Source organism: Pelophylax lessonae, assembly GCF_965119305.1.
Source record: "Pelophylax lessonae genome assembly, chromosome: 1".
NCBI classification, from domain to species: Eukaryota; Metazoa; Chordata; class Amphibia; order Anura; family Ranidae; genus Pelophylax; species Pelophylax lessonae.
The window spans coordinates 318,831,327-318,857,421 of NC_138768.1; the positions used below are offsets into that span (position 1 = coordinate 318,831,327).

At 41.6% G+C, this 26,095-nt stretch overlaps 1 protein-coding gene across 1 annotated transcript in view; it reads left to right on the forward strand.

Annotated features, from left to right (window-relative positions):
- Positions 1–24,846, forward strand: part of LOC309544576 (Fc receptor-like protein 5) — a 58,237-nt gene extending 33,391 nt beyond the window's left edge. Inside the window, exons 5-9 of the mRNA XM_082243482.1 lie at positions 6,938–7,225; positions 11,319–11,630; positions 13,145–13,246; positions 16,164–16,204; positions 24,708–24,846. Coding sequence (XP_082099608.1) covers positions 6,938–7,225; positions 11,319–11,630; positions 13,145–13,246; positions 16,164–16,204; positions 24,708–24,734 — 770 coding nt within the window. The 3' untranslated portion in view covers positions 24,735–24,846. The remainder of the gene's footprint in view (positions 1–6,937; positions 7,226–11,318; positions 11,631–13,144; positions 13,247–16,163; positions 16,205–24,707) is intronic.
- Positions 24,847–26,095: the final 1,249 nt, after the last annotated feature.

Consider the following 26,095-nt stretch of genomic DNA (forward strand, 5'->3'; position numbering starts at 1 on the left):
CCTGCCTTACCTCTGGAGTATAGGGCATGTATCAGGGAGATTGAAATGTTTAGTTGTTGCATGTTCGGGCTACGGCCCTTGCCCATACGTCTTTGCCACTATGCATGAGGTTTTACTGTTCTCGGATGTTCATGGTCATTATTATCATTACCTACATTGCCTCTAGGGGACACCCACCCCCTACGTGTTGTATATTGTACGTACTGTATCTGACCGGTATGTCCCTTTCTGTTTGTGTGTTTGCATTTTTGAAAACTAAAATAAAGATTATATAAAAAAAAGGTATTTAGCAGTTCTTATTTAAACTATTGCATTTCCATGTTCTGTGTACTGTGGGAGACCTGATATAGTGAATGCAGGCTCCTGGGTTTAGTAATACTTTAAGTATGAATTACCTGCAGCAGCCAGGGAGCAGTAAAAAGGTAACATTTCAACGCATGGGCTGCCAGAAAGGTAGGAATAGATGGGCTTCTTTTTTACAGGGCTGGCCTTCTTTTATATGTGACCCAGTGGTGTGAAAGTTCCTTAAAAGGTTTTTTAATTTCTTACTTTGTTTTTGTTACTTTTTCAACTGCAGATTTACAGGTAATCTAATAAAAAAGGGAAAGGCTTAGCGCAAAATCTATTGAATCTAGGGATACTGCGGTGCACTTTTTTTAGGAGATGAATGTGCGGTCAGGAAGGAAGTAGGAATGTGCTTGGGAAGGAAGTAGCCTGTTCATTTAGTAATACATTGCTGGAAGGCCTCTAGCGCTACCTTCTTCCATTTAAAAGGAAACAACTTATTTACTGCACATACACGTGTTTTAAAGTACAGTGCCTTACAAAAGTATTCGGCCCCCTTGAACTTTTCAACCTTTTGCCACATTTCAGGCTTCAAACATAAAGATATAAAACTGTAAATTTTTTTTTGAAGAATCAACAACATGTGGGACACAATCATGAAGTGGAACAAAATGTATTGGATATTTCAAACTTTTTTAACCAATAAAAAACTGAAAAATTGGGCATGCAAAATTATTCAGCCCCTTTACTTTCAGTGCAGCAAACTCTCTCCAGAAGTTCAGTGAGGATCTCTGAATGATCCAATGTTGACCTAATTGACTAATGATGATAAAAAGAATCCACCTGTGTGTAATCAAGTCTCCGTATAAATGCACCTGCACTGTGATAGTCTCAGAGGTCCGTTTAAAGCACAGAGAGCATCATGAAGAACAAGGAACACACCAAGCAGGTCCGAGATACTGTTGTGGAGAAGTTTAAAGCCAGATTTGGATACAAAAAGATTTCCCAAGCTTTAAACATCCCAAGGAGCACTGTGCAAGCGATAATATTGAAATGGAAGGAGTATCAGATCACTGCAAATCTACAAAGACCTGGCCGTCCATCTAAACTTTCAGCTCATACAAGGAGAAGACTGATCAGAGATGCAGCCAAGAGGCCCATGATCACTCTGGATGAACTGCAGAGATCAACAGCTGAGGTGGGAGACTCTGTCCATAGGACAACAATCAGTCGTATACTGCACAAATCTGGCCTTTATGGAAGAGTGGCAAAAAGAAAGCCATTTCTTAAAGATGTTCATAAAAAGTGTCGTTTAAAGTTTGCCACAAGCCACCTGGGAGACACACCAAACATGTGGAAGAAGGTGCTCTGGTCAGATGAAACCAAAATCGAACTTTTTGGCAACAATGCAAAACGTTATGTTTGGCGTAAAAGCAACACAGCTCATCACCCTGAACACACCATCCCCACTGTCAAACATGGTGGTGGTGGCAGCATCATGGTTTGGGCCTGCTTTTCTTCAGCAGGGACAGGGAAGATGGTTAAAATTGATGGGAAGATGGATGGAGCCAAATACAGGACCATTCTGGAAGAAAACCTGATGGAGTCTGCAAAAGACCTGAGACTGGAATGGAGATTTGTCTTCCAACAAGTCAATGATCCAAAACATAAAGCAAAATCTACAATGGAATGGTTCACAAATAAACATATCCAGGTGTTAGAATGGCCAAGTCAAAGTCCAGACCTGAATCCAATCGAGAATCTGTGGAAAGAACTGAAAACTACTGTTCACAAACGCTCTCCATCCAACCTCACTGAGCTCAAACTGTTTTGCAAGGAAGAATGTGCAAAAATTTCAGTCTCTCGATGTGCAAAACTGATAGAGACATACCCAAAGCGACTTACAGCTGTAATAGCAGCAAAATGTGGCGCTACAAAGTATTAACTTAAGGGGGCTGAATAATTTTGCACGTCCAATTTTTCAGTTTTTTATTTGTTAAAAAAGTTTGAAATATTCAATAAATTTCGTTCCACTTCATGATTGTGTCCCACTTGTTGTTGATTCTTCACAAAAAATTACAGTTTTATATCTTTATGTTTGAAGCCTGAAATGTGGCAAAAGGTCACAAAGTTCAAGGGGGCCGAATACTTTTGCAAGGCACTGTATACCTAAAGGCAACACTTTTATTTTAGTTTTTAATAGAGTGGAGATGGATTACAACTCCTGTCAGTTATTATTGCTGTCTGTGCCCCCTGGTAGGGATATTCCCTCTCTCTATTTGTCCTGTTTACCATTGTTGTCCCCAGAAAAGTAATAGAAGAGAAATCTTCCAATGAGGACAATACTTCTTGTGACCCAGGGGTCCCAAGGAATTCCCTTCATTTGCATGGATTTCCTCTCACTTCCTGTCTTAGTTATGGGACAGGAAGTGATGGTAAATCTCTGAAATTGGACACAGATGGCGCTAACAAATTTGACATAGGTTATAACACTCCTCTTACTCTATCCAAAATAAAAGAAAAAGGCTTTGCCTATAGTTCTACTTTAAGCCAGAGTGAAAAGTTAAGACAATCTTAAGTCTATAAGATCATAGCATGGGCTATTGAACACTGTGAGAATTCAACAAACATGGCCATAGAAAAGTCAAATCTTCACTTTCATCTGAGCACCACAAACCAAAAACACTGTTTAATTTAGTTTTAATATTCAAAGCAAACACCCCCATCCATCCATATCTCCATGCTTTATTTTGCTGAGAAATCACATTGAAAAACACCCCGAGCATTTATGGCCGCGGACATCTTGAGTAAGGGCAGATGATTCATGTAGCATTTACTTCCTGGAATCCATCTGCCCTTAGCTCATGCGTGCAGGCAGGAGGGTGTGCTTAGCTGTGAAAACCCCTCCTTCTCTCCTAAAGACTCATAGGATGTATGGCATTTGCCTAGGCATGTATTCAGGAAGTAACTGAAGAAATGTAAAAAGGAGTAGCCTTGGCTGGCAGGACATGTTTGCAGGTGACTGCACTGGTCCTGATCAAAGCCATGCTGGGGGAACAGAGAGAGGTCACGTCTTCCAGCAGAAAAGGGGACCACTGGGCTACCGAAGCATGGTTAACCCTGTCCATGCAAGCAGCAGGTTGGCAGGCAGGGAAGGCTGGATCCCCCCTCTTGCTACCTGCAAGTCATGCACTGGTGAACTAGGTCAGGCAGTCCCCTCTACTGGCCTAAATAGTAGATGCAGCCTGGTGGAAAGAGACAGCTCCAGCTGGTGCTCAATTTGTTTTGGGTTCCTAGCACCTATGGTTCCGGAGATATGGGCTTCCAAATTTCAGTCAGCCAGACAGCACCTGGAGCTCCATGTTGCACCATTTAACATTGAAGTCTGTGTGGAAAACTGGTCAGCTTGGAACAGAATTCCTCCGGGACCCCTTGGGCCAGGAACCCCAAACTCGGGGAGCATGTAGGGGAGACCAAGGACCACCCCTGGTCCAAACCTGGGGTCTCCATTAATGGTTCACCCTCCTCGGGCTCCAAAGTTTGGTTAGCTTGTCAAAATCTCTTCCGGGAGCTCCCCCATTAAAATCTATGGGAGATCCTGGTAGGTTTGTGTTTTTGGACCACTGCTACCAAACCATAGATGCTAGGCAGCCTTAGCAGAAGACCATACCTACTTATGAAAAAATGTGGGGGTATCTGGGACCTTTTCCTTATTTTTAAAGATCAGTTAAAAGGTTGTCACATTCTCAGTACTGGTGCTCCCAAACCACGGGGGCTAAAAGTCCCAACTTTGGAGTGACTATTGATGAGATCTATGGTTACCACCACACGTCTCTAGCCCTACTGGAACCCACTGGAAAAGTCTGCACTGAGCCCAACCTTTTTGAAGCCAATTAGAGCCTCAAGCTTTAATCATGTGCTTCCAAAAAAAAAAAAAATTAAATTTTCCTGACCAATCGATAATGCCTTGTCAAGACAACACTGCTGAAGAGAGTGTCTGCAGAAATAATGATGTACATGTTTAAAACGAAAATAGAGTATGTCTAGGTTTTACTAATAAAGAGAAAAGTGTTTTAATATATGTGTTTTAGTGTGTGGCCAGCTCGGGTAGTGGCATGATTGCATTTGGTAAAGATAGGAACAAGGGTAACAAAATATATTTAACCACCTCAACTCTGGGAGGTTTTACCCCCTTCATGTCCAGACCATTTTTGCTATTCAGCACCATGCTCTTTAACTGCCAATTGTGTTGTCATGCAACACTGTACGCAATAAAATGTTATGATTTTTTGCACACAAATAGAGCTTTCTTTTGGTGGTATATGATCATCACTGGGTTTTTGTTTTTTGCTATATAAACTAAAAAAGACCAAACATTTTGAAAATAAACCACATTTTTTTTACTTTCTGTTATAAAACATCCAATAAAATCAAATTTCGTCATATGTTTAGCAAAAATGTATTCTGCTACATGTCTTTGGTAAAAAAAAAAAAGTCCCCATAACTGTATATAATTTGGTTTGTGTCAAAATTATAGTGTCTACAAACTATGGTATTTACATTTGAAAACTGATCAATCCTGATGTACTGAAGGCCTATCTCATTTCAGGCCCTTAAATGCCAGGACAGTACAAATACTCCCCAAATGACCCCTTTTTGGAAAGTAGACATTCTGAGGCACGGCGAGTTTTATGAAGTCACAATGAAGAAATGAAATAATTTTTTTTCACTTTTTTTTTTTTTACATATTGTCACCAGTGCAGTACAGCGTCATCACATGACTTGTGTGGTGGTGATCAGGGATACTGACTGTCGACAGTATTTTAAAATAAATAAATAAATAATCTTTATTCAATATTTTAAACATTTTTTTAATGTCCTATTCTCTTTTTAACATTAATTTTTATATACTCTCATCAAAGTAGTTCAGTGTTACCTGCAGCTTCTTTCACGTTGTCATTATGGAGTATTGTTTGTAGAATTTTGAGGAAAATAATGAATTTAATCCATTCTGGAATAAAATGTGGGAAAAGTGAAGCGCTGTGAATACTTTCCGGATGCACTGTACTGTGGGCAGTCAGCAAGTAGTGGAACTTCCATTTTTTTTTTTTTTAGCACATACAAATACTGTAACTGCTGACTTTTAAAAAACTGATAATACTTACCAGTGCCTGGGGTCCAGGGCTGTCTTCCCACAGCTGGCTTCCCAACACCACCATCTTGGATGCGGGAGCCTTGAATGCAGGAGAACTGTAGCTTCCTGAAGAACCACACTCAGCTCCCCTCTGCACACGCGTGAGCTCGCATGACACTTTGCGAATAGTCTTGCAGCTTCCTGGGGCATGTGATATGGCACAACTTGAACCTCATTCCTGGTTTTGGCTTGAGCTATACTTTAATGAGAGTAATATGCAATGTACACATGGGAGGGCTGGCAGCCTTAGGCCTGGGGGGCAAGTCCAGTCAAGTGGCCCATTGAACCATCCAATCAGCTCACCATCCCGCCTCTGATGATGTCATTTCCTATGACGACACGCGTAAGGCGACTCTGCACGAACGATCAGCACGCTATGTACACCGCGGTCCTTTGATTTATGCTATGCTCCAAAACTTTCGCAAGATTGTGAGTACATTTCTTTTATTCAATAAAAGTCTACTTGTACAGTCTACACTAGCGTCCTCCTCTGTTCTTTGAGGTTCATTGGTGGTATATTGGAGATATTGTGAATAGTTCCTGTGGCATATCCTTTCCTTGGTTGAGCTGTCTGAGAATTTTTACATCGCCTGTATATGATCACCATCTAGTAAGCAGTTAGTGTGCTCATCACGACTGGGTGTATATTCCATCTGACTTCACCATTGGTATTTGGGATCTCGCTCCTACTTTCCTTCCTCCATATACTGTATTGGACATTTTGGACTGCAAGAGGACGTTTTTATTCAGTTTTATCATAATTTTTTGGTGCTGCTTTTATCTCTTTTTTATGTCTACAAGTTTGTAATCCACTTTTTAGCTGGCTGCCATAATCAACATATTGATATACCTATTTATGCATATTTATATATTTATTTATACATCTATATATTTATTTGTCTAAGCGCAGATATCACCCCTTTGTTTTAGCTCACCATCCATGCCCACCTGGTTTTATAATAGATATTGAAGTTATGAAGCAAGACAAATATGTTACAATGTGGTAACATAATTAAATGTTAATAGCAATAAAAAGGAGGTTTAACAAAAATACATGAGATCACGCCAGACGGGGCCTAACTCTGCCTGACAGAGAAGTGACTGTGTTAGTATTGTTCGGGCCGGGTGCAGGAGCGTGCTTTGCACACTCATACTGCAGCATTGCAAATATAACATTGTGTAGTGGCGACCGGCAGCTGTATACAGTGTCTGGCCCCTACATCAATCCAGCCCTGAGTGCGGCATTTTTACCTGGCATCAGAGCAGCCCGGGGGGTAATTGCCACCCAGCCCCCCTTCCCAGTCCTCCCCCTGAATGTACTATTGTACTAATGTAATTGTATCAACAGGTCAACGCTAGTAAGATTACTATGCCTTACTGCACTGTCCATGTTTGCACTCACTTAAGATTTGTTGTTTTTTTACCATTCTTTTTTTAATCTGAAACTATTTCTTTCAGCAATGTCTAGCGCTCCATTGTTGAAATTTGTGCCTTCCTACGCCACATTCATAAAGGGAGAAAATGTAACTATGGATTGCCAGGCTCCTACTCCAGTTGCTGTAACCGTGTATCGTTTCTACACAGAAGTGGGGGAGATTAGAGGACCATTATCCAGCCAAGGGTTATTGTCATTGCACAACATCACAAAAAACAATCAGGCTGAATATAGATGTATGTATTGGAGCTCAAAAAGCAACAGAGAAATTCCATCCACTCAAAGTGATGCAAGAGAGATTTATGTTATTGGTAAGAATAAAAATGTAAGGAAAATGACTGGGCATTCTGAAATACACTGATCCAATATGTATAGAAAGATTTGTCAGAATGGTTTTACTTGCTAAAGAAAAGGAGGGACATACAGTATATATCAGGGAACTCCTGTTTTTGACTTGAAGGATTACAGGTTTGATTATAAAATGTTGTCCAACTGATTGGATACAATTTTTAATTAGCTGATTTTGTGACATTATATTTAATCTGAAAATTAGACCTTACTGAAAAAAGTAGAAACTCAAGGATACTGAAATATCCTTATCTATACTGAAATATGGGCAATTCTTTATTTATCAGCTTTTTTATGAGAAAATAATGTATAAAACGTAAATATTAAAAAAAATGAATAGGACCTAATAAAAATGACAAATATAACTTACCAATTATTAAATCAAATAAATTAGCACACCAATCTGCCAAGGAACTTAACCACTTTACCACCGGAGGATTTTGCTGTCTTACGTCCAGGCCACTTTTTGCGATTCGGCGCTGTGCGACTTTAACTGACAATTGCTCGGTCGTGCGACGCCGTACCCAAACTAAATTTATGTCCTTTTTTTTCCCACAAACAGAGCTTTCTTTTGGTGGTATTTGATCACCTGTGCGATATTTACTTTTTGGGCTATAAACAAAAAAAGAGCGTAAATTTTGAAAAAACAACAATATTTTTTCACATTTTTTTATATGAAATTCCCCCCCAAAAAATGTAAAAATCAAAATTTTTTTAAATTTTTGGCCAATTTGTTTTCTGCTACCTATGTTTGGTAAAAAAATTCACAATAAGCGTATTTTGATTGGTTTGCGCAAAAGTTATTGCGTTTACTAACAAAGGGAAAGATTTCTGTCATTTTTGGTGGGTTTTTTTTAACGCGTAATGGCGGCAATCTGCGATTTTTTTTTTTGCGGGACTGCGACATCGGACCCTTGACTGACATTTTTGACACTTTTGGGGGTACCAGTGACATTACTGCAGTAATCAGTGCTATATACAGTATATGCACTGTTACTGTAAAAATGACACTGGCAGGGAAGGGGTTAATTTTATTGGAGAGGGAGGGGTTAATGTATGCCTGGTGCTTACTGACGTGTGGGGGGGAGGTGACTGAGTGACACAAGGACATATCCAGGGTTCAGCTATGCTGAACCCTGCAATCTGACCCTGCCTGTCACTTAGGAGATCCGCCCGCTTGTGTTTACACAGGCGAGCGGATCTCCACACTAGATCCCCGACGATCATGGAAGAGCGGCGGCGATCGCCGCTGCTCCTCCCCTGGCCTGACTCCCGCTGTGACTGAAAACAGCGGGAGCGAGAAAGGGGAGTGTCTGACGACGTAGTACTACGTCGTCAGATGATAACGAGCCACTCTGCCGCAGTAATATTACTGCAGGCAGACGTAAAGTGGTTAAAGCAGTATTAAACCTAAAAGCAAACATTTACTATTTTTCAGTTTACCAATTTCTTAGATGTGATGGGCCTGATGGCTGCATGTGTTTTCTATGTATGCTTTCTTTCTTATATTTTCATCTGATGATTCAGTCAGTGTTGTTTTTTTTCTTAAAGGAAAAGCTATCTTTCTGGTATTTACAGGGATGAGACAAACAATTTAACACTAAGTCCCGGTTCACACTGTTCCGACTTGTCAGGCGACTTGGTCGCCTGACAAGTCGTGGACCGTGCTGTGCAATTGGAACCGTTCGAATAGGAGCGACTCAAGTGGCTCCGACTTAGAAAAAGGTTCCTGCACTACTTTTGGACAAAGTCGGAGCGACTTGCATTGACTTCCATTATGTGAAGTCGGTATGCAAGTCGCGCCAAAGTCGCGGTTCACGGCGACTTCATTAAGTCGCCCCGAAGTCGTGTCGCCATAGTGTGAACCGACTCTAACAGGAGTGCTTACAATGATGAACTCTTATTTATTTATGTAAATCCTTTCTCCCAAAAGGAAAAAAAAACTGTTTGTTGTAACTGCTAAAGTGTTAGCTGGAGTTTGGCTTCAATTTGTTAGTGTATTTATATCTGCTGGTACATCTAACACTCTTCTCCCCCCCCTACTGACAATGCTGCTGTCCAATGTTGCCCCTTGTTCTCCATTAATCCAGAGTGAGGGCACTTTAATATAGAAGGTGTTTTACTGGCCAGATCACCAGGTGAAAACAGAGGGAAAAGCCTAACAAAGTAAGCTAAGGCAGCCACCACATCTAATGATTTGTACGCTGCAATATATTACATTTTTGGGTTTCAAATCAATTAATATCAAGTTCAGTTTTTGTTTTTTTATTTTATATCTTAGTTTGTAAAGATGTGTTTTAACCATGTGGATATCTTCTTGTTGCTTATAATGTACAACCTGTGTATAACCTGTGTTATTATTTTGGATGTTTTATATGTTAAGCCTTCAGTCAATTCTTGACCTTGAGTTTTGTGTCAAGTTTTATTTGCTTCCATTTGCAAGAATTAGATTTTAGACATTTTTAGCATGTTGAATGGACACTCATACCTGTCTCTATCATGCTTGACCAACTGCCATTGCCTTGTCCAATGAGAGTGTGGTTACTAGCCACTCACACAATCTTATTGGACAGGTGAATTTAAACCAGTAAAAGATACACGTGGGGGCCTTCTAGCTGGTGAAGGTAATAGGATGCTGTGTGGTGTCTGCTAAATGTTTGAAGATAACATTTTGTTTACCCGATTCTGGAGTGGAAGGTTTTACCCTTTTAGGGGAAAAGTTATAGCGTCTACAAACGATGCAATATTTTTATAGAATTTTTTTTTTTACTAGTAATGGCAGGGATCAGCGATATTAAGCGGAACTGCGACATTGCGGCAGACAAATCGGACATTTAACTGACACTTGACATTTTTGGGGACAAGTGGCACTAATACAGTGATCAATCAATCAAAAAAATGTGCACTGCACTAATGACACTGGCTGAGAAGGGGATGACATCAGGGGTGATCAAAGGGTTAAATGTGTCCCTAGGGGGTGCTTACTAACTGTGGGGGGTTGCACTGATTGAGGGAAGACAGAGATCCAGGTTTCATGCTTAGCAGGAACACAAGATCCCTCTTGTAGAATGGCAGTCTGCATTGTTTACATAGGCAGATCACTGTTCTGCCTCTCCCGGGGATGATTGCGGATGTCCTGCGGACAGGTACGTTCTTTCACGCAATAGAACCACACTGCTGCAGTAAATACACAGCGGCCGGTTGGCAAGTGGTTAAAGAACAATTGCACATCTTTAGTCACATTACTGTAATGAAAGGTTTTGCACATCGTTCAGGCAGCTGGATCTAAGAGAAATCCTTGTACATGGATGCCTGTCCTCTTCCTCATTGACCTCCCAGTACTGCAATGATAACAGCTGAGGGTCTTCAGGCAGAACAGCAGTAAAGATGGTCCAATGGGGACACGCCTCCTCCCATTGGGAAAAGCTCCTTCATTGATTACACTGCCTGTACCAACATCTATAAATGGGGAGATGATCCTGTGATAGATCAGATTCTCCTCCATTCACAGATGGGGCTACACACACAGTGTAATCAATGAAAGGTAGAAGGGGGTGTGTCCCCATTGGACCATTTATATAGCTGTTCTGCCTGAAGACGCCAAGCTGTTAACAATTGCAGTACTGGAAGGTCAGAGAAAGGCCTTTCTGCAGTGAAAAGAACAACAAATAAAAATTCCAATCTCACAAAAATTCTCAGCATTGCCCTTCAATGTGCCTCTTGCTGCAAAGGTTAAATATAGGTTTGAGTGTTTGCCATTTGTTTGTATTATTTCTGCAGCAAACATTTCTCCAGTTTTCTGCACAACATGAGACATGCTTCATTACAGGTAAGTGATATGACTAAAACTGTAGTGATTTTTAAAACTAAACTTCAGCTTTAAAATTAAAGCAACAGTAAAAGGTGTCAAGCTTCAGGTGCCAATCAACTAGTTATGGTTTAAAAGGATTGTAATACTAATCTTGCACTTGGTTATCTGCGCCCCCTAGTTGCATAGGGCAAATAGGCAAATATAATAATAATCATTTTTAAAAATTACTTTTTTTTCCATTGCAGATCATTTGCGTTCACCATTGTTGACTGCAGACCCTCCTAGTGGAAGAATCAAAGATGGAGGCAATGTAACACTGTACTGCATTATTAGTGAAAGTTATGAAAGGGCAATATTCCACTTTCTTAATGAAACAGATGAGGTGACCAGTGTACATACCTACAAACAGCAGACAAGAGCAGCAGCAATAACCATCAATGTAAAGAAAAATAATAACTCCTCTCCTACCAAATACTTTTGTCAATACACAGCAGAGATCAAGGGACGTTTACTGCTGTCACCAACGAGCCCGCAAGTTGAGATCATTATAGTAACAAGTATGTAATAACAAATATTAAATCTGAATGTCTTCACAGTAGCCTTTATGTCACTTCTCCTTTCCAACTATGTTATTGACTCACATCATGAGCTCATAGAAAGTTACAACTGTAGTTTGTTAAAACAGTTCTAGCCACTTCTGCCTGTCTGATAGGCAGTTTAATGACAAGGAGAGGGCTCCCCCTTGGCTCTGGTCACATGACACAGCTGAGTACTTCCCTCACTCTGATATGCCACTCCATCTGGTAAGTAGAGGGATGAGATCTGCACTTAAGGGTAATCTGTACGTACGGGTTAAAATGGGAAGGGGTTCTGGGAGTACTGAGGGGCCTGTACTGAGGCGTTAGGCTGGGAGGGGGCTGTACTGGGAGGGGATTTGTATTGGGGGGCCTGTACTGGGGGTGTTAAAATAGAAGGGGGGGTGTCTGTGCTGAGGGGTTAGGCTGGAAGGGGAGGTCTGTACTGAGGGGTTAGGCTGAGAGGGGGGTCGATACTGAGGGGTTAGGATGGAGGGGGGTCGATACTGAGGGGTTAGGATGGAGGGGGGCTGTACTGGGAAGGGGGTTTGTATTTGGGGGCCTGTACTGAGGGGGTTAAGATGGAAGGGAGAATGTCTGTACTGAGGGATTAGGATGGAGGGTGGGTCTGTACTGAGGGGTTAGGCTGAGATGGGGTCGGTACTGAGGGGTTAGGCTGAGAGGGGGGTCGGTACTGAGGGGCTAGGATGAAGGGAGGGTCTGGACTGAGGGATTAGGCTGGGGCACCTGTACTGGGGGGATTTGCACTGAGGGGTTAGGCTAGATGAAGGGGTCTCTACTGAGGGGTTAAGCTGGAAGAGGAAGGGGTTTTATTTAGTCAAGGCACTTTAAGCCCCTCCCACTGTTAGCACAATTTGCCCACAACCACATGCGTGTGCTGCTATATTCCTTTAGTTTGTTTCTTTTTATGTGTGTATGTAGGGAAGGGAGATGTTGAAAAATGATCAGCCTGGGGTGCGAGACATGGTAAGCACGCCACTGCCCCTTGGTATATATCCATATATTAGCTGCAGCCACTTATTCTGTACAAATCTTATCTAAACAATTTTCCACTTTTTTAAATAACTAAAAACACTTGGTAAAATTTGTTATACTTGCAAAACTATAAACTGTTGTGATCAATTTATTTTGCCTCTTGTAATGCCATTAAGAACCTTTGATTTAAATAACCTCTCACTGTGTATTGAAAATATTGTTTCTATGTATAGCTTGTAACTATCTGTATACACATGATATCTGACTAGAACCAGTAGACTGTATAGTCTGATTGGTAGTCAAGAACTCGTTATCTACTGACAGGAAGTGTTGTTTTACTCAAAATAGTAATGTGAAACCTTTATACTGACAGATTTCAAATAAAGTCTGTTTTAAATTGCTAGGTTCATGAAAACATGAAATTGTGTATTTTTAAAATATCTATGTAATTTTGTGTAAAATACATTTCAGAAAACATGCCTTATCCTTTTGATTTTCAGCTGGATCTTTGCTGTGGCTGATCGCTATGGGCGTTGCTGCTGGGATTGTAGTATTGATTATAATCGTCAGTTTGGTCTACTGGGTCATTTCAGGCAAAAAAGGTACAGGTTTTTTACTCAAAAGCTACCTTATTTATTTTAATATTACTGCTAAAAATGAACACGTCTTATCATTGGGAATGCATATTAGTGTTTCATGTCTCAAAAGATAACATACAGTATATCTTGTGCAATGATTATGTTTGTAGGGAAGTTGCACTTTGCAAGGGAATTTTCCTTAAAGCTTATTGTGTTAATAAACCCACAACAGTAAAATCAGTGTGTATATGCAGTAAAGCATGCTTCTTATACTTACTGTGGAATTTAAGGGATTAATCCTCTGCATTATGTAAAAAAGGCTGTTCAATCCTGTCTTCTCTGTTCCTCCTCTTCTTCCACTGCCCCCATTGCATTTACTGAACAGAGTCTAGGGCAGTGATGGTGAACCTTGGCACCCCAGATGTTTTGGAACTACATTTCCCATGATGCTCAACTACACTGCAGAGTGCATGAGCATCATGGGAAATGTAGTTCCAAAACATCTGGAGTGCCAAGGTTCGCCATCACTGGTCTAGGGGACAAGCTGCACAAAAGAGAGATAACACTGCTCCAGGTGATAAGTGAAAGCTCATAGACAAAGGTGTGCAGGTCCAATTCATTGAATGCATCCAATGAAGAAACGAATGACCGCACTCCCAAATGCTACGAGATCGTTAATGCAATAAAATCATCCAACAAACAGAACCAAGGAAAGTTCATGACACTTGTCGGAAGAGCATGGTTGACATGTTTCATGAATTGAATCGCTTAATCATAACCTGATAACCTCATGGTTATTATTAAGCGATTAGATTAACGAAACATGTCAACCATGCTCTTCCGACAAGTGTCATGAACTTTCCTTGGTTCTGTTTGTTGGATGATTTTACTGCATTAAAGATCTCGTAGCATTTGGGAGTGCGGTCATTTGTTTCTTCTTTAGGGGACAAGCTGCACATGCTCAGTTTGGCGTGTATTGCTAGAGTTTTTTTTTTCTTGGAAGAGTGCATGTGATCAGCACAGGGCCAATCAGTACTGTCCAGACATTGGGTCATGGGTCCTGCAGCCTCAGTCAGTGGAGAATAAAAACTCCTCCAACAAGCTTTAACCAGCCATTATAAAAGAAAATGCCTGATCCCCTGCCCTACCATGTGTGCTAAAATCTATGAAGAAATAATAATTCATGTGTACCGGGTAAATAATATGTGTAAGGGTATGTTGCTGAATACCCAAAGTGTTCCTGAAAATTGAAATAATAATAGTGATGGTACAGTGCTCCCCCTACTTGATCATACACGTGAAAAAAAATATTCTTAATCCTCTATTATAAATAATAACTCAGATAAACAATGACCAATAAGGGCAGTCTAACGGTGTCACTGTAAACAAAATAAACATAATAGTGATAAACAAATGCAGTAAGCCACTGTGGTGATATCAGGGTCCATAAATTAAAAATTTCTTGCATGTAAGCTGGTAACAAAAAATTTAAAAAAATATCTGTAGCATGATAAAATATAGTCTAAAAGGATCAAAGGAAATTTGTGGGTAATGTGCTAGCACGCAACTACCTTCAGTGTCCCTCCACCTTCACTCATATGTGCTCACCTACACTCTGGACCTAATTTAGGTCACCTTGTGCCTTCCCCTTTAAGGGGTATATGTATCCTCTTGTGGATAGTTAAGTCCTCTATTGGTGCTTCCGGTGATCACTGGCATAAAGGAATCCTGACAGGTGCTTGCTCTATATCCTATAATGATCCTGAGCTGGAATGCTCAAAGAGGGATAGGAAGGACTAATGGACTAAAGGATTAAAGGACTAGTGCTGTATCTTTAAAAAAAAAAAAAAAACTTTAATAAATGCAACATAAAAAAATAATAATAATAAAAACTAACAGACACACAGGGTGATAGCTTCCTAGATGTGCGCGCGGACGTCACTAGGCCCTGCGCCTATAGGCTAATAGGATTGCCCTCATTGGTCATTGTTTATCTTTATTCTTTACTGAGTTATTATTTAGAGAGGTGAGAATATTTTTCACTTCTATGATCAAGTCGTGGGGAGCGCTGTACAATCACTATTATTATTTACCCAGACACTGATAGAAGTCACAAGACTGCTCTAACTGCTGATGAGAAAAGGTATTTAGCAGTTTATATTCCCTAAAATTGCATTTCCATGTTCTGTGTACTGTGGGAGGCGAGATAGTGAATGCAGGCTCCAGGGTTTAGTAACACGTTAATAAATGACGTACAGCTATGATTGGAAATTCTTTGCAAACTCTGGGGACAATTTCTTTGCAAAGTGCAACTTTCCTTGCAAAGTAAACAGCCTATTTGCTTTTAGAAAAAGGATTTCTTTTTTACATATCATATTTAGTGTGATGACATAAACTGTGATAGAACAGGTGTTACGCAACAAAATGTAATCCAAAGTAAGTATCATGATTACGTAGGCCATTGTTATAAAGTCTAACTCTTCTATGTCCTAGAGAGGTCCATCATTAGTTTGTCCCACAATTTACACTGCACATTGGCTGTGTGCACACTATAAACATCACTTTTCCCACCTGCGCTGCGTGATGGAGGTCTATAAACAACCATGTGCCATCCATTGCCAGCCCACCCAAGCAATAAGAAAGCAAAGATTTTCTAGAAAAATGTTGTTACTGAAGGCCACCAACCAACTACTGGCAATGGTAGCCGTTCATGCCTGGAATGACTAGAACAGAAATGTCAACTTAAATGTTCCTGAGACATAAAATAAAAGCTTTTGTTGCACATGAATATCACGTGCAAGGGAAAAGAAAAAAAAAAGTACAATTGCTCACCCAGCTCTTCCTTTAGTAAATTAATCCTATGCCCAGTACTCATATTAATATTTGATGTGTATCTTGGATGTACTGATTGTTTGCATGCTTGCTTTGGTTTTTTTTTCAGATCCACCAGAAGATGTTCCAGAATCTAAGACACAATCTAATGTGAGTAACATTTATTTTATGTAATTATGTCACTTAAAGTGACCCTTCCACCATAAGGCCACTTGTAATGTAAGGCCAGTCTATAAAAGAAGAACATCTATACTCAACTTTACAGAGGACCTATCTTCCTGTTTTTTCTTTTTTTGCAAGAATACCTGCTCCTCTCATTGCATGCTGTATTTCCACTCACCAGCTCACTAATCACTACTGGAAATAAAAGTCAGCAGGAGAAACCACAGCATGCAGCTGGGGAAGCAGGTATTTCACCCACCTGGAAGTGTCAGTGACCTGGAGCAAGTATGCAGTTAAGGTGTTTGATTCAAAAGGCAACAAAACTAGAAAGTCACCACCATATGCATAGGCAACCAGCATTTTTAGAAAGTTGTGTGATTATGTCACCACCTGAGCCTCGGTTCAGGTTTAGCCTGAACGTTTGAGAAAGACCATTGGGGCTACGCGTGAAGTAGGTGGTGACATAATCACGCTGGGACTAGGTGGAGCTGTGTATGCAGAGGATTATATTGTGAAATGCCCATTTATTACTTCTAAAATGTGAGTGGATTTTTTTAATGGAAATAAATACATTTTTTTAGCGATTTGGACTATGGTTCTATTCAATTGCCTCCTATACGATTGACACCACCCTGAGAGCTGCTGATAGCCATGGATTTGGACTATATAGCCAGTGGGAGTGGTGCCACTTATAACACTGCAAAGCACATTAAGACCTCCTTAAATATTGAGGTCCATTCAAGCAGGTGAGAAGACACCCATAGGTGTGGTGAAGGGCACTGTGGTGATCGGAGGCAATTACTGAAGAGTTTCTGGTGTATGGGACTGCACTTTTTTTTTTCCAGACATTGAATCATTTATTGATGGATTGTGTATATATATTATATATTATTATTAATTTATTATATTTAGATGATTTTTACACTGTTTTCAGATATTTATTTATGCACTATGATTTGAATGCACTTTATTGAAAGAGTGCTGCCCTTTTTTGTGACTGTATAGAAATGCAATTTAAAGGGAGTGTATAGTGTGTTCCCATTTATCATTGCATTGTACACAAAAATCAAAAAGCACATTTTTGGAAACGTTATTTTTCGTTTGTGAGATACATATTAAATACTGCAAAATAATATTTTATATTTACTTTTTTGGGACAAAAAAGGTGATAAGTGCAAGTCTGGTACTCTAAGATGTCCTATGTTGTTCAATAGTAGAATTTAGGTTACATACTGCTAAATAAGTCAACTAAATTACCAGGTGAGAGGACCTCCTCTGCAATTGCAGACAGTCTCATCTAGATTTCCAGTCGGCAGGAGCGGACAGAGTGCTAAGCTTTCCTATTACATATGTAAATCAAAAATAATCAGCGCAAGCCCACATTAAACAGAAAAAAAGAATCAATCAAAGTTCTTGTGCACAAGGCTGCAAACAATCAGTGCCAAACACAAAAACACCTGTGAAAACTTAAAGAAAATAATATTGCTGCGCCAAGATGGAGATAAATAAATAAATAAATATGTTTGGTGTACAAAATGTTATCACAATAACTCTAAATCAGTCCATCAACTGTGATACTAAAGTGATAAATCAATTTCTGAGCCGTGATTATAAAATCAATAATATTAATAGTCCCAATCCTCAGTGAAAATAGTGACTGAAAGAAAATCAAAAAATCTTCATCCACAAACGTGATCAAAAGTGCTGCATGCTTCACTCCAGGTGCTCCTAGTGACTAGTGACAGATTAGCAGCTCACCTAAGGAACAGACTCCTGAGAGTCAATACACACTCTGGGATAATCACTGCAGTCTGATTTGCCTTCCCATCACCGCCTCCTGATAGTCCCTCCAGGTTTATATGGCATCGGTGTGGAAAAATAAAAGCAAGATCTAGTGCTCTCTTATTTTAAGGCTATTTATTAAATCATAAATGGTGAAATCGCACTTACATTTCAAAGCACTTCAGCAGTGCGGACTTATCATAGCATCAAACGCTGCCTGTGGTCTCCGGGAATCGACGTGATGACGTGCAGGCTCCTCCCCCGTACGCGTTGCATCATAGACTTCGTCAGCGGGGAGGAGCCAATCGTCTTATATATCGCTAATGCTGCCGCGGTCACACCCCACTCCTGGCGGGGAGACTCTACAGTGCGGCGCCATATCAGGACCTTGCCCATATTCGTTTCCGATAATATACAAGAGCCCTGCCTATATCTCAAATGATCCAAAACGGCCTGCATAGACCGTCCGATCCCCTAATCGTAAATTTGCATTTTTGAAATTACTTTCAATAGGAGCCTGCTCGCATCCTGTTCCCGGAGGCATAGCGTTAGCATATGCACATTTCACATCTATGCAGTGTTCAAATACTTTATACATATATATATACATTTATTTATTTATTTATCTCCAATGAAAGACTTGGCGCAGCAATATTATTTTCTTTAAGTTTTCCTATTACATAGCCCCATATCCACTGAACACTGAAGCAATGAGGCTCCCTCAATTTACTTTATGTAATGTTGTTTCTTAGAAAAGTAAGGATTTAAAGCCCCGTACACACGCACCGATTGTCGGCCGAACGATCGGCCTTCTTTTGTCCAGTGCTGTCGTGTAGAATGAAAAGTGCTAAAGACTGCACATGAATTTTGTCGGCCAACAACAACCGACTGCAGGAGTGATGTCATGTGATGGTTAACTTTCCATTGTGTTTTTTCTTCTCTGAGCATGCCCAGTCTTGCTCATCTGCTTTTTGTCGGCCGAAATCTGTACTGACTGACGAACAATCGGCCGTTCTTTGTTGGCCTACAAAAATTTATAGCCTGCACACCAGATTTTGTTCAGCCGAAAAGTCGCAGTCGGTTGTCGGAAGCATCATACTAACAAGCCGACAATCGGCCGATCGGACGTTGGCCAAATATTTTCGGCCGACAATCGGTACGTGTGTACGGGCCTTAACACTATAGTAGTAAATGGTATAATTTTCGTTTATAAACCTATAAATTAAAAACAGATTATAGGTCACCTCTAATACCATTAACCTAATATTGTTGCGCTATTTTGAGTGCGGCTGTCGCTTTTTGGTGTTTGAAATATCAAATAAATTTCCAAGCTCTGGGCGCAGTTTTTATCTATTTACATATAGTTCACCTCTAATAACAATACGATTGTAGCGCACCCCTAAGGACCTGCAAGTAGAATGGGATCCCCCACCATGTACAGCCAGGCACACCGAATTTTCACAGGCACACTTGAGTCAGCGTTGTTTTCATGGTTATTGAGGGTTAATAACTTGGATAGGGATTGGGAAATTATGGGATGCATTCTTAACTTCAAACCTCTTCAGGGACAGCTTCTCCTATATACAGTCTATATTGACTCCTCACTTCCTCCTGGAGAATTTCAGCTGGCACACTGTTTATAAATCTGACAAAAAGCACTCAGTCAGATTTAAAGCAGCACCCTGTTATAGGCAGGAACCTGAGGCCTCCTTTAAATGTGTAGGAAAGTTGCACTGTCCAGCCTAATCACTCATGTGGCTACTGATCCCAGCACTGCCTCTTCAGGCACTACCAACCCACCTCGATGCAACTTCCCCTTTCACTAGCCCTCCAGGCTAACTTCTCCACATCAGTCCTCCAGACTGACACTCCCTCTCTCCACAGTCCTCCCAGACTGTTCACTTACCAGCCAACTCTGCTGACTTCTCAGAAGATCTCCTGGACGCGCTGACTGCTCCTGTTGTCCTCACACTTGCATCCATGCCTCGAGGAAAGGATTCCATCGTGTGTTGTAGAGGGTCCCTTCAGTACTCGAGCCCCAGGCCCGAAGTCAGCCCCCCCCCAAACTAGGGGGCACCCTCATGGGCCACCAACACCCTTCTCAGCACCCCATCTCCATCTTCCCCCTGACTGATGCCAGGTCCCATCAGTACTTATGAGGTGGCCTGCCCCCTGCCAGCCCATTTTGCTCTCATCAATACTCCAGGCAGCTCCTCCTAGACTCCACCCCTCTGCATCTGGAAGCTTCTCCAAGGTTCCAGAATGTAGGGGAAGTCACCAGAGATGCTGCTACTGAGTCATCCAGCCTCCCTGAGTCACTCAGCCGACCAAGATTCAACCCAGGCCTGGCTCTCAGCTAAAACAGATTTTCCTACACTTACAACTAACTATGGACATCTAACCTAGCACACTAGAGGGTGCTACATTATATTATTATGATTTTATTATTATCAGAGCTCATGTAAACGAGCATGGTTATTCTGCATTTGATGTGCATTTGGAATGCTTGTTGTCAAATGCAAAATTAGTAAAGTCAGCAAGTTCCCATTGACTTTAAAGGAAAAGCACTCATGGAAGTTCAGAGGCTGCAGTTGATCTGCTTGCATTGCACTGGACATAACATGATCCCCTGAGGTATGTATGAACTGTGGATAAAGAAGGTCAAACAGAGCCGTTTCATTTCAAATGCTGCTTTTCCATTTAAACACAGGTGTATGCATTTAAGGGAAAAGTGTAGCATTTGACAAAAACATCAATCGACAGCAACCCTCAAAGTGGTTTTAAACCAAAAAAACTACTGTATTAAATTGCATTGTGGTGTGGTGGCTGCATTCATTTTCTTTTTTTCGCGTTTTTCCTTTTGTTTTCACCTGGTGATGCTGCTAGTAAATTTGTTCATTTTCAACTTCCTTTAACCACCTTGGCGGTAATCCCGAGCGTGACTCGGGGTTGATTTTTTATATCAGGAGCGGTAACCCAGAGTCACGCTCGGGGTAGATGTGCAGAGAGCGCAGCGGTGTTCTCTTACCTTCTCCTGGCGATCCAGCGATGATCTCTCATTGCTGTGACCGCCAGCCGAGAGTCCCTTATTAATAATTATTATTAAATAATAAAATAATATTATTGATTCAATTATAATTCACGCGTTTGTGTTTCAAATTTATCACATCTGGGATGTCTACTAGAGTCTTGTTTTGGTCAGGTTTAAGTCAGTAATTACTAAGAATTGTAGGCCTATAATACATAACGCCAAATTTCCATGAAAACAATTGTACCGCTTTTGGTATGTAATTCCTGACATAATCATACCGCCAGGGAGGTTAAGAAGCTGTCTAGTAAAAGTAACAGAGGGATGAGACAAATCATGTACCACAGACACGGGTGCTTACAATGATCAGCTTTTATTTATTTATGTAAAACCTTTAACCTAAAAAGAAAAAAACTGTTGTTGTAAGAGCTTATAAATTGTGATTTGGAGTTCTGCCTCAGTTTATTAGTCAAGTTGCTCTAAATCTAGTCTATTATCAACCAGACAATCCCCATGCAAGTTGACATATGAGGCTCGTGGATGTCCAAAAAAATTCATCAAAGTTTAGTCCCCCCTGGCTGGAATCTCAGTCTACAATACGGTTTATTTCATATTTTCTTAAAGAAGTATTAAACACAAAACAAAAAATGTATTATATTTTAGTTTACCAATCATTAGACGTGGTGGCTGCGCAAGTTTTCTTTTCTTTGGCTTTTACCCTCTGTTTTCACCTGGTGATCTCGCCAGTAACACTCCTGTATTAGTGAGACACAAGTCTGGAGGAATGAGCACATGATGCACAGCAGACAGTAGCATTGTCAGTCTGGGGGTTGTGGAGGTGGGGGGTAGTGTTAAATGTATTAGAAAATTTAGATACATTAAGAAATTGAAGGCAAGCTCCAGCTCGCACTTTATAACTAGTTATAGCAAACTGTTTCATCTTAATCTATATCTTAATCTATGCATTAAGATAAACAAACCTTCTGTGTGCAGCAACCCCCTTAATACTTACCTGAGCCCATCTTTATCCAGTGATGTTGCGGAAGTGTCTCAGCTGCCCGGGACTCCCCCTCTCATTGGCTAAGACAGCAGCACGGCGCGATTGGTTCCCACTGCTGTCAATCTAAGTCAGTCAGCCAATCAGGAGAGAGAGAAGTGGGGCTGGGCCAGGGCTCAATGTCTGAATGTACACAGGGAGCTGGGGGCTTGGCTCGGGTGCCCCCATACCAAGCTGCTTGCTTTGGGGGCACTTAACAGGAGGAAGGGGCCAAAAGCACAGAAGAGGCACCTGAGAAGAGGAGGATCTGGGCTACTCTGTGCACAACCATCTGCAAAGAAGAGGTAGGTATAACATGTTTGTTATAAGAAAAAAAAAAAGCGAGACTTTACAATTACTAAGTGGTTTGTCTCATCCATGTAAACTGATACATTCTGCTTGAGAGCTTGTGCTTTTGAAAACCAACGGACTTGCTCACTGGACCACCAGATAAAAATAGAAGAAAGAAAGCCTAAAAATGGAAACTTATACACCCATCACATCTTAGAATTGGTAAGCTGCGATATATAATAAATGTTTGCTTTTGGGTTTAATACTGCTTTAACCACTTGCCGACCGCCGCACGACTATCTACGTCGGCAGTCAGCCCCTCACAGGTAAAGTGACGTAGGTCTACGTCGCTAGCCTGTGAGGGTCTAGAGAGCGAGCGTGCGCCGCCGGAGGCGCGCTCCCGCTCCCGCGTGGTCACGGACCCCCCCACGCGTGTGACCGGCGGACCCGATGTCCGCCGGTCACTCTGCGATCGTCGGGGGAGAGGGAGAAAGTCAGACGGCTAGTGTAAACAAGCCACCTGTCATTCTCCCCGGTGTATGAATGATGATCATACGGTTCTACTATGTAGAACCGTTGATCACTGTTCATACATCTCAAGCCACAGCCAATCACAGTTAGAATCACGCTCCTAGGGACACACATAGCCCCTCCCTCTAAAAAAAGTTAACCCCTTCACTGCCAGTGTATTTTTACAGTAACAGTGCATATGTATAGCACTGATTACTGTAGAAATGTCACTGGTAACCCCAAAAGTGTCAAAAATGTCAGTCAAGGGTCCGATCTGTCCGCCGCAATGTCGCAGTACCGCAAAAAAAAATCGCAGATCGCCGCCATTACGCGTTAAAAAAAAAACAACAAAAATGACAAAAATCTTTCCCTTAGTTAGTAAACGCGATAACTTTTGCGCAAACCAATCAAAATACGCTTTTTGCGATTTTTTTTACCAAACATAGGTAGCATCAAACAAATTGGCCGAAAATGTTAAAAAATTTAGATTTTTTAATTTTTTTGGGGGGGAATTTCATATAAAAAAATGTGAAAAATATTGCTATTTTTGCAAAATTTACGCTCTTTTTTTGTTTATAGCGCATGATCAAAAAATCGCACAGGTGATCAAATACCACCAAAAGAAAGCTCTGTTTGTGGGAAAAAAAGGACGCCAAATTCGTTTAGATAGAGCGTCGCACGTCCGCACAATTGTCCGTTAAAGTCACGCAGTGCCGAATCGCAGAATAGGCCCTGGTCAGGAAGGGGGTAAAATCTTCCGGGGCTTAAGTGGTTAATGTATCAATGTATATCAGTTGAAATTAAGGCTCCTTTCACACATGCGGACCATTCAGATCCGCCTGTCAGTTTTTCAGGCGGATCTGAATGGATGCCGCATGCATCTCTATGGGGCAGGGGATGTAAGCGGAGACATGTCCACTGACATCCGATCCGATCCTGTCCGTCAAATCCGGACGGATGGAAACCCTATTTTCCATCTTTCTGGCGGATCGGATCAGATGAGAATGGGCAGGCGGTCCGTTCCCATCCGATTCCCCCATAGAAGAGAGCGGGGATCTGACAGCTCCGTCTCCGCACACAGAGCTGTCATCCGCCTGCTCTGTGGGGGATCGGCGGATCGATCCCCCGCTGAGCAGAAAACGGAACGGACAGGATCGGATATGTGTGAAAGGGGCCTAAGAGGTCCCTTTTATTATATGTAATGAAGGGATTGTAAAGGCATTCTATGCATTAAGATACTGTAAAAAAAAAACTTCTGTGTGCAGCAGCCCCCCTCAGCCCCCCATAATACTTACCTGAGCTCATCTTTAACCAGAAATGTTGCAGGAGTGTCCCAGCTGCCTGGTACCCCCCCTCGTCATTGGCTCGATTGGGTGACTGACTTTGATTGACAGCAGCTGGAGCCAATCAGGAAAGGTTGCGGCTTGTGTCTGAATGTACTCAGCTCAGGTGCCCCCCATAGCAAGCTGCTTACTGTGGGGGCACTCAATAGGAGGGAGGGGCCAGGAGCTCAGAAGAGGGACCCAAGAAGAGGAGACTGGCTGGTACAATACCATTTTAAAACGCTATACTATATTTATCCTTTTTTGGCCTGTGATATACTGAAAACATTATTCCTGTGAATATTACCTTCCCTCACCCCAAAAAGATACTGGTAGGCTAACTGGTCCTATGTAATGCATGTGATTGTATGACTCTTGTGTATGCCTTTCAGATTAAAATGTTAGGAGACATGGAATGATGTGCATTGTTCTATGTACTCTGTAATATGATCTAGATACATAGATCATAATTACAATAAAAAACTGTAATATTAATGCTCATTAATTATATCTTTCTTATAGGGTGGGTGCAAAGTGACCTCATTGTAGCATGTGGCAAGTCACACGATGAAGGCTTTTCAAGAAAACAATAGCTATGAAAGCAAAGATCCAGAAATAGATGTAAACGCATTTAACATATGTGCACAGAAGGATGGAGTACACAATTTGTGATGACGATAATAACTCAGGGTACTTTTTAACAATGAACATGGGTGCTTATAAAAGCAATCTTTCACAACAGGGATTGGGATTAGATTGTACTTTCAGTATATATGTTATACAGTATGCAGTCAGTAATGTCTCAGTGACCATTTTCAAATCCGAAACCACTACAAACGGTCATTGTACCCCACTTGTGTCAAAATCCATTTCAGATACAGAAAATGTATTTCTAGTCCTTTTTTGAATAAAACCAAACTCGTTCTTTCAGCCAATTTAAATATGCTAGACATTATCTAACAAACAAACAAAATAGCATTGTCCAATATTTGGGAGTTCCACACATCTAGGCCGCCATCATTAATTTATAACAATGACATACATACAGGGCCGGTGCTTCCACTAGGCAAACTAGGCAGCCGCCTAGGGCGCATTGCCACCTAGGGGGCGCAGCCAGGAGACGGCACTCTCTCTCCATCATGAATTCTCCATCATTAATGATTATTGTGAGCTGAGGCGGAGGTGGGGGGGGGGAAGGGACAGCAGAAGATGCCAAGTGTCTTGGGCAGTGGAGGAACTACAAGGCCCTGGCTTTCCACTACTGTTGGAGGGGCCCCAAAAGGCAAGAAGGGAGCCCCTCAGAGTGCTGCCTGCATGATGATCCTCTTCAGGTGGAGCTGAGCGGCCTTAGCCCCGGGCAAGAAGTGACTCTCTGCACTGAGCTGGTGGGCAGCCGTTTATTTCCCTGGGTCGGTATTAAGCAGGGAGCGGAGGAGAGCTGAACCTGAGCAAGAGCTTGGCACTGGAGGGCAGAACCTTTACTGGGGCAGAAGCGACGAGGCACCAGAATGGTCTGAGGAGGTTGGTGATGAAGGACGTGCGGAGCTCTCTGACTGCTGATTTTCCCTCCACCAGGAGCCACCACGTTTAATAGGGGTTCGGGGTCACCAGGTGTGCCATGAGGAATTGGGTTCCCTGGGTGTGCCATGGGGGATTGGGGTCCCCAGGTGTGACAGGGAGGAACATCAGGGTCCCCAGGTGTGACACGGAAGGAACATCAGGGTCCCCAAATGTGACATGGAAAAACATCAGGATCTGACATAGAGGTATATCGGGGTCAGTGGGTATGACAGCATGACATGGAGTAATATTGGGGTCCCAGGGTGTGACATGGAAAAACATCAAAGTCCCTGGGTGTGACATGGAGGGACATTAGGGTCCCCGGGTGTGAAATGGAAGAATATGGGGGG